General features: G+C 36.1%; 1 protein-coding gene across 1 annotated transcript in view; it reads left to right on the top strand.

Annotated features, from left to right (window-relative positions):
* GUCY1B1 (guanylate cyclase 1 soluble subunit beta 1) overlaps positions 1-5,616 on the top strand; it is a 46,417-nt gene extending 40,801 nt beyond the window's left edge. Inside the window, exons 10-14 of the mRNA XM_008537731.2 lie at positions 1,287-1,524; positions 2,558-2,698; positions 3,207-3,361; positions 3,688-3,814; positions 4,982-5,616. Of these exons, the coding sequence (XP_008535953.1) occupies positions 1,287-1,524; positions 2,558-2,698; positions 3,207-3,361; positions 3,688-3,814; positions 4,982-5,005 (685 nt within the window). The 3' untranslated portion in view covers positions 5,006-5,616. The remainder of the gene's footprint in view (positions 1-1,286; positions 1,525-2,557; positions 2,699-3,206; positions 3,362-3,687; positions 3,815-4,981) is intronic.
* Positions 5,617-12,743: the final 7,127 nt, after the last annotated feature.

Here is a 12,743-nt window from a genome sequence, read left to right as displayed (position 1 = left end):
ACCACATAGGTTTTGTTTTTTGTAGATATTTGGTTTTCAAGTTGATTTAATTATAAACCATTTACTACTACTACTACTATTATTATTATTATTATTATTATTATTATCATCATTATTTTGGTGAAGAGGATTGGCCCTGAGCTAACATCTGTTGCTAACCTTCCTCTTTTTTTCTCTCCAAAGCCCCAGTACATAGTTGTATATCCTAGTTGTAAGTCATTCTGGTTCTTCTTTGTGGGAAGCTACCGCAGCGTGGCCTGATAAACAATGTGTCGGCCCACACCCAGGATCTGAACCGTCAAAGCCTGGACCATGGAAGCAGAACATGCAAAACTTAACCACTTGACCATGGGGCTGGCCCCTACTATTCACATTTAATATTCAAATATAGCTTTAAAATATTTTATAAAGTGTTTTCTGTTTAAAAGTTCAAAATGAAAAGCTGGAGAAATTTCACTAAAGCTAGGAAAAATAATGAGAGTTCAGCTCCATTTTGTTCTTGGACTCCGAAAATGGAGAGTTCCTCTCCATTTTGTTCTTGGACTTAAGCCCTCTGGCTACAGGGAAGAAAAAGGTGGGGAGGTGTCATTTGTTCCTCTGAGTTACCATGTCAAGAGCCCGTGGGTCTCCCTGGTTTCTGCTTCTCTCCCTCAGCTCTCATCCTCCGCCTGTTGTGCTTAGCACACTTGTCCCCTCAACGTAATCCCAGAGGCCATTGTAATGGTCTCAATATTGTCTATTCAAAGAAAATCTTTTCTTGTCTAGACCCATTTTAACCTTTTTAATCAGTGTCTTCCAAAGAGGAGTGAGGCGCGAATGGGACTGGAGAGAAATCTGCTTCTTTTAATATTATTTACAAAAATTGAAATAAATTTCTTATTCCTGAGAGAGATACACATGCTCCTGGTACTGTGCTACTCACACAGTGTTGTAAGTGCTGGTGTTGACAACTTTCACGCTGGGAACGTGGCAGCAGCAGGGTCAGAGTGCAAGACTGCGCATGAAAACCTGGACTTCCTGTTGCCAGTCCTTCGTCTGATCTATTTGTTTGTTTGGCTTATTTTGACTTGGTTTTAATTGTTTTGGATTTGGGGATGTTTTATGTGATTAAAACAAACAAATTATTTATATTTTCTATACTTTACTTATAAATATGGCTAAGAACGGGTATCCTATCAGAATCCAGGCCTTTACAGTGCACATGGCAGCTCTGACTGGGACAGGAGAAGCTCTAAAGCCGGTCCCAGAATTGCTTACCATGGCTTTTTCCTAATCCCACTGAACAGGTTACTATATTCTGTCCTCCCTCCATCTGTTGCCAATGAGCTGAGACACAAGCGTCCAGTGCCTGCCAAAAGATATGACAACGTGACCATCCTCTTCAGTGGCATTGTGGGCTTCAATGCTTTCTGTAGCAAGCACGCATCAGGAGAAGGGGCCATGAAGATTGTAAACCTTCTCAATGACCTTTACACCAGATTTGACACACTGACTGATTCCCGGAAAAATCCATTTGTTTATAAGGCAAGTCCAGATGATATCCTAATGCACTACTAGTGACAATCTGAATTTTCAGATCCTACCTTCCAAAAGCACTGCAATCACAGGTCTCTGACTGTAGTCCTGCCACCTTGGTATAGTTAGTCTCCGTGTAGTTGTAATTTGCCATTTTCTTCACTAATTACCTCTTGTGTAAAACTTTCTCGTCCTTGTAGCCCAAATGAATAGATCAGATGATTCCCAAGGTAAAATAAAATATTCAGCAGCTTATTTGCTCTTACATGAACAAATCTGCACAGGTTGTTTATCACGTAATATAAACACAGCATTCTTTTTAGTGGTCTGCAAGAGACATTTTTACTGAAATATATAAATGCTTTGCACAGTAAAGAAGTCACGGAGCATGAGAAGGGGTACTGGGACTCAGACTTGATTTTAGATAACTTCAACTTGAAGATAAACATTTATATGGCATTTCTGCCCTTTGTTTCAGTTAGAAACAAATATAATATTGGAAAAATGAAGTCAGTGGAATATTGCTTCATAAAGAATGTTAACTAAACCATCAGCAGGCATCTGGAATAATATAAGTGCCAGAAAGACTATTTTCTATTTTATAGTCGTTTTCTGGGGTACAATGTAACACTTGGTGAGCACATCATAAAAATAAATGGTTAATGACCATGATAAATCACTGAGCTTCAGGCGGTGGTTCTTGTGCCATCAAACTATCACTGTTTTAAGGGGAAATAGGGTAATAAATTGTTCTACTAAATTATAAGGGTATACAAGGTGAGAAACCAGGACTTCCTAGAGGAAAAGTAATACTGTCTATACCTGCTTGCCGTCAAAGACCTCAAGTGCCATGTGTGTAAATTTCAAATAATGACAGTTTCATCTTATTGGAGTTGAATGTATTAGAATTTTAAGAGAGTTAAGGAGAAGGAAAGCTTAAAGTTACCAATTGCCTTGGAAAACTATTTTTTGTATAAGAGTAGCAAATGAAATGGTCACGTTTTGCTAACCAATGAACATGTAAATATATGTGCTGTGTCAGGTGGAGACTGTTGGTGATAAGTATATGACAGTGAGCGGTTTACCAGAGCCGTGCATCCACCATGCACGATCCATTTGCCATCTGGCCTTGGACATGATGGAAATTGCTGGCCAGGTTCAAGTGGATGGCGAATCTGTTCAGGTTAGTAATTAAAATAGATATTATAATAGTGGTAGTAGACTTTTGTGGACAATTGATTCATATTCTTGACCAAGCATCATTAATTATGTACAAGAAAGGACATCTTGACAACAAAGTCTATACTATTTTATTGAACTCATTGTATCCTATTCTTTCATAGAGATGGGAAATCTTTCCCCCATCTGAAACCTCGTCTGTCCCATGTACTGGAAGTCATGAGGATGAGATAAAATTTCCTGTCCTTTCTGGTTTATTTTTAAAAATCTCTTTCTTGTATCTTATGTAAGTTGCCAGATTTACATCTCTGAAATCTTCAGACTTTAGAAAAAGAATGTTTCTCTTGGAAGAAAGATTTTATGAGGGTTTTTGGTTTTGTCTGTAATATACTTGGACTCTAGAGAATTCTTATGATGTTTATATGATGACTACATTATTCTGTAGTATAAAGTAAGTAAATATTAGCGTGCTCGTGATAGAAGTTATTGAAGCAAAGCTTTGATTTCTGCAGATAACCATAGGGATACACACTGGAGAGGTAGTTACAGGTGTCATAGGACAGAGGATGCCTCGATATTGTCTTTTTGGAAATACTGTCAACCTCACGAGCAGAACAGAAACCACTGGAGAAAAGGGAAAAATAAATGTGTCTGAATATACATACAGGTAAGAGAACATGTCTTGCTATTTACTGATTTCCAAGAAAAATGTCTCTTTCCATATAGTTTAACTCTCTGAGTGATTTTGTTACCTTTAGGCAGTTATGATCTTGGCTCTTAGGATTGTTTATTTTGTATTTGAGAAGGTGGCATCCTTATTTCCATTTTAAATGATTCCACACCATTTCAGGAATTTCTGATAAAATCGTTGTTCTTAAAACCTTGAATTGCCTTTACAAACAACTTTAGTGTGTGGCTTTGCTGTCTCAGTTGATAACTTTGGTACGTGTCATCTCTCCATACTTCTCCCTCCTCCCTGTCCCCTGTATTTAGATGTCTTATGACACCAGAAAATTCAGATCCACAATTCCATTTGGAGCACAGAGGCCCGGTGTCCATGAAGGGGAAAAAAGAACCAATGCAGGTTTGGTTTCTATCCAGAAAAAATACAGGCACAGAGGTATGACTAATCAGAACGTAATTCTTTTTTTTTTCTTCAAGACAGAATATAAATATGGGCGGCTAAATCGTAATCACTGAAAATATGTTTCATTTGAAAAGAATTCTTGCTTACAGACATGAATTCTTAAGTAAAGCAGCGGAAATCCTGAAACATTAATGAGCCAGTTAGAACAATAAAAACTTCTTAGGGGACAGTTTATGGTTACCACTGTTTGTCCTCTATTGAAATTAAAACCAGAAGCTCTAGATGAAGAAGACCTGGTTTTTGTTCTTCCTCTGTAGTCCTGCTCACACATGACTGAGGGGAGCGGGCTGTGAGGGGACTCCCCAGGCCCTTTCGCCTCAGTGCCCTGAGCTGGGCTGAGATCGCCATCAGGGCCAAGGCAGGACTGCAGTTCATGGGAAGTTTCGTAATCATGGAGCTTCAGATCCATCTAAGGGCCAGCCTGTCACCCTGCAGAACGTCTAGGGATCTTTGGAAATCCTAGTTCCTCGTGTGTTTTTCCTAGAAAGAAGAGTGATTTTTAATTTCCCAGAATCCCAATGCTTCCACAGGGAAGCTTTAGGTTTGTGCTGGTGCTATGGGTGTACTCCATCCAGAATCCCTGTGCTAGACCGGACCTCAGGACACTGGTGCTCCAGCCTGGAGTCCTGTCACCCCCGGTGGGCTTGTGCACACCGAGGTCACGCCCTGCCTTTGCCATCTCACAGCGTGTGGCATCAGAAGCCAGTTTGATGCTTTGTTCTCCTGCTGATGTATTGGTTCTTTAGATGGGGTGAGACTACTTGATTATATTTCTTTTCCTATATGTATACTAATTCCCTAAAAATGCTTTTAAAGTATAACAAGTCCTAAAAGGAATGGAATGCCAAGTTTTAAAATATTTATCTTTATCTTCTTTCAACTGTTTTTACTTTAAATAATTTACTTCCAGCGTTGGCATGCTTACTGATGTTTCTCTGATAAGTTAAACTACACCTCAGGGGTGGGTCAGTTTAGTAGGGCGGCCCTGGTTCACCCAGAATTATGGAAGGAATGACTTAGAAAGACTGGAGATATGAATGCAGATCACGTTCTTATAGAAGAAAAATATTTGGGGGAGGAGGCTACGACAAGCTTTATTATCACTAAAAATTAATCCCCTGTTTCTTCTGCTTTTTTTAGGAAACACAGCAGGATGAGAACTGAATTGTGGACTTTGGGATGGAGAGGACTGCAGACTAGGTTCCGATTAATCCCCCAATACATACCAAGCCTGGGAGCAATTATCCCCCAGCGATACAGATTTTGCTTTGTCCTTTTCGATTATCCCAAGCCTCTCTCCTAGGTATATCTTCCACTATACATTATACAACTTTAGCTCTTGCTCTTGATTATTTTCAAGGTTTAATATATTATCTAAGCGTTGGCTTTTGATGTGGATGATGTGAGCTCATGTGTCTTAAAATCTACTGTGAGTATTACCTAACATGGTAATTTGCAAGTAGTAGGCACCCAATCAATATGTGTTGAATTTAATTAAATGAAACAGTATTTGGCCATGTGTATATACACCCTGGTTTGTCAAATCTGTTTAGTGCCTCATATATATGTATATTTTAATGATTATAACATACAACAAAGTTTATATCGTGGTGTTGTGTATCACTATAGAAATCATTTTCTAAAGGAGTGAATTCTAAGTTTCAGGAAAAAATGTGATTTATTTTCAGACCCCCCCCCCAATAAGAATTAATATACTGTGCTAAACAAATAGTGACTATTTTGAAGTGTGCTAATTTCCCTTCAGAAATATAGAATACACATTTCTATTACTAAAATATTTGGTTGCTCATTCAAATCATGTGGCAAATATAATTCCTCTAAAAGGCTCTCATTTGTATTGTTCCCCTTGTATTAAATTTCATTAACCACATGCAGCCGTCATAGAAAGTTTCACACTGAGCTATTACATTAGCTTGGGATAATGTTAGGGGCTCTGACCACATCCAAGAATAAACTAGAAGTCCTGCTGGGCTACTCCAGTTAGAGCCATTCCTGGCTTTTTATTCCCAGAAACGAGCTGCTTTTTCTTAGCTTAGAAGAATGAGACTATATCTAGGGCATCATGTTCAGAAAAGTTAGTTTAATTTTGACATGGAATACACTCCTATGGGAATAATTGGCCTATTATTCTTAAATGTCTCTGATAATTTATTAAAATCTATCTTTATAAAATATAGCGCAACTACTTTTGTGTAAAAATATTTGTCTTTAAATTTAGTATTTCATATCAGCACATCAATATATGTATAAATGTTCCGTGTTAATGTGTAAAACAATCTACAATAAATTATTTTTTCCACTTGTCTCGAGACAGTTTTTATTTCCAAAAGAATGACATTAATGTTATTATTTGCATTTTATTAATTCCATTTTTGTAAATACATTTTATAATTTTACCTCATAAACTTTATATTAATTTTGATCCACTGTTGTTAAAAAGTTGAATGGCTCCTCTTAAATAGGCATATTCTCAAATTCTGTTTTTCTTTGGTACCAACAAAATGAGAAAAACAAAACTAGACCTGGAGGGGGCGGATGCACAGATCAATATGATGTGACATCAGCTCGTGAACAGCTTGTAATCTTTTAGCAGTGAAAGATATGTATACAAATAATTAAAATGTGTGATATTCATAGTGATAAAACACACTCAAGATGCAGAAAGGATATTTAGAGAATGAGAAATGAGAGGACAAAGGTGGAGTGGGAGTAGGAGGAGGCAGGGAGGCTAGTTGGGTGTCATGATGATCTAGTTTAAAGATGAATTAATGCAATGGAAGCCAGAACCTGCATCTGGGCAGGTAGCTGAAGCTCAGCGTCTCTGGTTCCTCTCCTGTTTAATCCTATGCACAGCATTGCATTCTGTGCATTGAGTTTGCTGTGCATCAGGTTATCTCCCTAATTTCTAAGTTCAGTGAACTGATCATTCTTTGTTGCATTGGCACCAAGGACTACTTTATGAAGTGTTTTTGTTTGTTTTCATTCTCTTTTTATTGTTTCTGTGAAATTATTTCCCATACAATTTTGTGTGTATGTGAGAATTTTAAAACAGAAAGAAAACTTAAAGGAATTGTACAAGGTACAACCGTACACCACCACCTAGATTCTACAATTATTAAAAATTTGCTATATTTCTGACAATTCCTTTTAATCCATTTTCTAGCTTTCTGTAGTCGGCTGGATTCTATTTTTTTAATTGAGATATAATTTACATACTGTAAAATTCCCTCTTGTAAAGTATATCATTCAATAATTTTAGTATATTCACAAAGTTGTACAACCATCCAATTCTAGAATAGTTTCGTTATCCTCCAAAGACATCTTGTAACCATTAGCAGTCACTCCCAAATACCACTTCCCCTAGATCCTGGCAACTACTAATCTACTTTCTGTCTCTAAAGATTTCCCTATTGTGAACATTTGATAGAAATAGAATCATATAATACGTGGCCTTTTGTATCTAGCTTCTTTCATTTAGCCTAATGTTTTCAAGTTCATCTATACTGTAGCATAAATCTGTATTTCATTACTTGTTATGGATGAATAATAGTGTATTGTAAGGATATACTGCATTTTGTTTATCCATTCGTTAAGTTGATGACACTTGGGTTATTTCCACTTTTTGGCTATTATGAATAATGCTGCTATGAACATCCATGTACAAGTATTTGTTGTACATGTGTTTTCAATTCTTTCGCATATATACCTAAGCATTTAAATTTCTAGGTCATCTGAAGCTTTGTGAGGAGCTGCTAAACTGTTTTCCAATGTGGCTGCACCATTCTTCTTTCCCACCAGCAGTGCATGAGGGTTGCACTTTCTCTGTATCCTCCCTCGCCAACACTTTTTGTTGTCCATTTTTTTGATAATAATCATCCTAGTGGGTGTGGAGTGGTATTTCATTGTGGTTTTGATTTGTATTTCCCTAATGATTAATGATGTTGAGCATCTTTTCATGTGGTTATTGGCTGTTTGTATATCTTCTTTGGAGAAATGCCTATTTGGTTAATTTGCCAATTTTAAATTTGATTATTTGTTTTTTAATTGTTGAGTTGTAGAGTTCTTATATCCTGGATCTAGACTCTCATCAGCTACATGATTTGAAAATATTTTCACCTAATCTGTAGATGATTTTTTCACTTTCTTGGTAGTGTACTTTGAAGCTCAAAAGTTTTTAATTTTGGCAAAGTACAACTTTCTCTGTTTTCCTTTGATTTCTTATGCTTTGCATATCATATCTAAGAACTCATTGCCTAATCCAAGGTCACAAAGATTTACACTTATCTTTCCTATTAAGAGTCTTCTGCTATTAGCTGTTACAAGTAGGTGTTTGGTCCATATTGAGTTAGTTTTTGTATATGGTGCTTCTAGGGGTCCAAATTAACTTTCTGCTTGTGGAAGTCCGGTTGTCCTAGCATCGTTTGTTGAAAGAGTATCCTTTAATTATTGAATTATCTTGGCACCCTTCTTGAAAATCAACTGAGCCTAATGTAAGGGTTTATTTTTTGAATCTCAATTCTCTTCCACTGATTTGTGTCTGTCCTTATGTCTGTACCACAGTCTTGTTTACTGTAGCTTTGTAGTGAATTTGAATTTTTGAAATATTAGTCCTCCAACTTTGTTCTCTACCAGCTTCTTAAGCGTTGGTGTTCCTCAAGATTCCTTCCTTATCTCCTTTAATGTTCTCAATTGTTAAATCTGCGACTACTAATAATCATGGCTACAAATTGGTACACATTTACTTTATGCAAGGTTTTATTCTTGCCACTTTATGAGGTTTATTTCATCAATTTCCTAACATCTAAGTGCTAAGTTCGTTTTATTATTTAATATGCTATTGTATTTTGTTTGCTAACATTTTGCTTAAGATTTTTGCACTCATTTTTATAAGGAAGAATAGTCTGTAGTTTGTTAGTGCATTTTTGTGTGTGGAGGATCTCTTTTGTTTTCTCTGTTTCTTCTCTGGTAATTGATCTCTTTAGAATGTTTAACTTTACTGGGCAATATTAGTAAGTTTTATTTTTTAAGAAAATTATTCATTTCATTCAGACTTTTAAATGTATTTTAATAAGTACACAAAATACACCTTTATGATATTTAAAACTTTTCTTGCTTTTGAAGATGATTTTGCCTCAAATACTGTTTTTTTCTTTATTTTTTTCCTGGATCTTGTTAATTAGTGACTTTTTTATGCTTTATGTTTTCCTAGAACCAACTTTTGGATTGATTAATTAGTTTTACTATTTTCCAATTTATTAATTTGTCTTAATTATTAATTTCTTCTTTATACTTTATTTAAGTGAAGTTTTCTTTGTCCAGCTTTTCAAGTTATATGTTTAAATTCTTTAAGAATTGAATGTTGTAAAATTTCCTCTGGTAAAAGCATTTGGACATATTCTGATTTCTCATATTTTAGCTGTCACTATTCTCAAAAAAATTCTGCAATTTTACTTGGTATTCTCCTTTTGTTCTAAGACTTGTTTAGTCATGTGTTTTTCACTTCCACTTTTTTCTGTATCTTCTCTTTTCTTTGTCCCAATTGTTCTGTTCTGATCAGTGTGGATTCTATTCCTAGCAACTTCTTTCTGTACAATTATTTTTCCTGGAAAGGAGAATTTGTTCGTTATTTCCCGATATCCTAGAACCCATCCCATGCCATCACTTTGCGATTTACTCTGGTCTCCTTACACTCACTCAATAATTGGGGTCTTGGAACGGCCCTGTGGCTGAATGGTTAGAGTTCCACACACTCTGGTTAGGTGGCCCTGGTTCACGGGTTCGGATCCTGGGCATGGACTTACTCCACTCACCAGCCATGCTGTGGCCGTGTGCCACATACAAAAAAATAGGGGAAGATTGGTGCAGATGTTAACCCAGGGCAAATTGTCCTCAGCACAAGCAAATATATAAAGAAAAGAAAAGAATTGGTGTCTGTAGAATGCTGTCTCAGGTTTGGTTGTTATATTCTTGCACTGGTCCACTGAGCAAAATTTCTAGTAAGCATATTTTTATGATATTTGGATTCTCCTGTTCTTAGCACTATTTCTTTCCCCCTATTTTCTCTCACACAGATAACACCACCACCTGGTGATTCTACCTATCAGGGGTTTGTTCCCAATCTATAAGCTTTTGGAATATTTGTGTAGCAATTAAATAACTTTAATTTTGGCTTAGGTGTCTATGGGGTTTGGCTTTCTGATTTTTGTTGTTATGCCTGTTTTTAAGGGTGATTCCAAAACATTAAAAAACTACAGTGACACGTTCCCTGAATCCAATATGTAGTCATTGAGCATCTCCTTGTGGTAGGCACTGTTCTAGGCTTTGGGATGCATCAATGAGGAAACCATCCTTCCCTCTGAAGAGCATGCATTCCAGTTTTTACATCTTGAATATTTTTAAAAGTCGACTTTATTCTGCCTACACTATCTTACTTCAAGCACTCATCATCTCTAACCTGAACAGTTGCAAGATTGTCTTTGTTAGTATTTCTACTTCCTGTCTTTCCCTTCTCCATTCTGCACTCCCAAATTGCTGCCAGCGTGATATTTCACAAATCCAGATTACTCTCCTGCCTAACACCACTTAGTTGCTGTTGATTGTCTATACACCTTAGCAGAGCATACAAAATTGTCACCTTTACCAGCCGCATCTGCTAGTTGTAACTTTTGTAATTTTCTTCTTTGCTCTGTCTAGAATGCCCTGTACCCATACTCTGCTGGCAAACTCTTGTTTTCTCTTCGAGAGTACTAGAATGATAATCTTAGAAATGCAGATTTGTGAATCGTTTAGTAACAGTTATTATTAAAACTAATTCAAGGACAGTGCAAGTCCTGAGAAAACAAGTGGGTCAACAAGGAAAACCAGTGAACATGTTTTAACTTTGCAGATCCTTGAAACAAACTCAGTGAAAACCACCAGAAAAATGAGAACCAGTGTTATGAAAACATCAGGTTATCAGTTTGTATTGAAGATGTAAGTACGTGTTTTTAAACTCTTACAGTAGAACACCAATTTATACATACACACGTACACATGTCTTTCAGAACTAATTTATAATTTCCTTTGGTTTAAATCTGTGATTGATTCACTAAATGATAGGTTCTATTTTCTTTGTTGTTGAGGGGAAAAATTAATTATTGCCTCTCCCTAAGTGTCTCTTCTTTTGCTGCCTTCACTAATGGCTCTTAGAACCTCTAGAGGGCAGCAGAGAATGCTGTTTAGAGTCTCAATTTGGAACAGGGAAGGACGCAGGGTCTCTCACAGAAGTGCAGTTCACCATCTTGGCTCCCAACTCACTGTCACGTCCTGTGTGCAACCTTGAATTCATCCCTTCCACCCTCTCCAAGGTTCAAAGGAATGTCATAAAAATAATTATTTCTACCACATTATGACCAATTGTTTAGCATGAAATCTATTCACGTGTATCTCGTTCAGAAATTTCACCCAAATATTTCCTGCTACTTCTGTAAGAATCTGTGTACGTTTGTTAAAACAGGCAATTTGTAATAGAAGCTATAATTTTGTATAGTTTTATTATTGGCAAACTAAGTTGCATTCTAGCTCATGTTAAAAGCTATCAAATACACATAAAGGAATCTTTATTTATGAGGAGAAAATTGGAAAACCCATTGTTTTGCATTAATAAAAAAATTCATTTAAATGATTCTTCCTGACAACTTCTACCATATTGGAGAGAGGAAATAATATAGGGTACGTTAAAAAGCCAAAACAAAACCAAAAGTACTGGACAGAGAGTGGAGAGCTTGATTCCAGTTCCTGCAGGGCCACCCCTATGGTCTTGACAATCATTTAACTTCTTAGGATTGAGTTTCTTAATCTGTAAAATGAAGCCAGACAAGATGATTTCTAAAGTTAATTCTTGCTTTAAAATTCCATCATTTCTTTATTAAAAATTCCAGCACACTGATGCTAGGACTTTGGACTAGGCCTTTTGGAAACACTTGGAAAGACAACCAAAGGCTTAAGTATACTTGCTTTAACTGTTAAGAACATTGAGTAGATCAACTGAAAGATTTTAAAATAACTTCTAAGACATAAACAAATGAGGCAAACACTTGGTGGGGACTTTTGACTTTAAGTTAAAATCAGAATGACTAGATCCAGATTAGTGTATGAGAATATTAATGTATGTATTTCTATTAAAAATTGGCCCTATAATATTTACCTAATTATGTTACCTAAGTTCAAATTCTTTAAGAAAGAATTGTGGTTTTGATTATCTAAAAATAAGGAAAGAAAATGTATGTCTATTTCAAGCAGTCATCCTCTTGAATAGAAAAGAACCTCTTAAAAATTAAAGAGAGGAAGTGTCAGTGTTACATATAGGGTTTTAAAACTATTATTAATGAAATTTACTGCCCATTTTGTATTAACTTACAAAACATTTCCCTTCAAAAAAAATTTCATAGCCAAGACATGGGAATAACCTAGGTGTCCATTGATTGATGAATAGATAAAGGTGATGTGGTATATACATATACAATGGAACGTTATTCAGCTTTTAAAAATAAAGAAATTCTGCCATTTGCGACAACATGGATGGACCTTGAGGGTGTTATGTTACATAAAATAAGTCAGATACAGAAAGATAAATACTACATGATCTCACTTATATGTGGAATCTAAAGAAGTCAAATTCATAGAAGCAGAGAGTAGAAAAAAAGTGGCTACCAGGGGCTCAGGAGTGGGGGAAATGGGATGAGGTTGATCGGAGGGTACAAACCTTCAGTTATAAGGTAAGTACCGGAGACCTCATGTAGACTACGATGACCATAGTTAATAATTAATATCTTATATACTTGAAATTTGCTAAGACAGTAAACCTTAAGTGTTCTCACCACAAAATAAAGGTAAATCTGTG

The sequence above is a fragment of the Equus przewalskii genome, chromosome 2, assembly GCF_037783145.1.
Source record: "Equus przewalskii isolate Varuska chromosome 2, EquPr2, whole genome shotgun sequence".
NCBI classification, from domain to species: Eukaryota; Metazoa; Chordata; class Mammalia; order Perissodactyla; family Equidae; genus Equus; species Equus przewalskii.
This window is presented reverse-complemented; position numbering and strand designations above follow the sequence as displayed.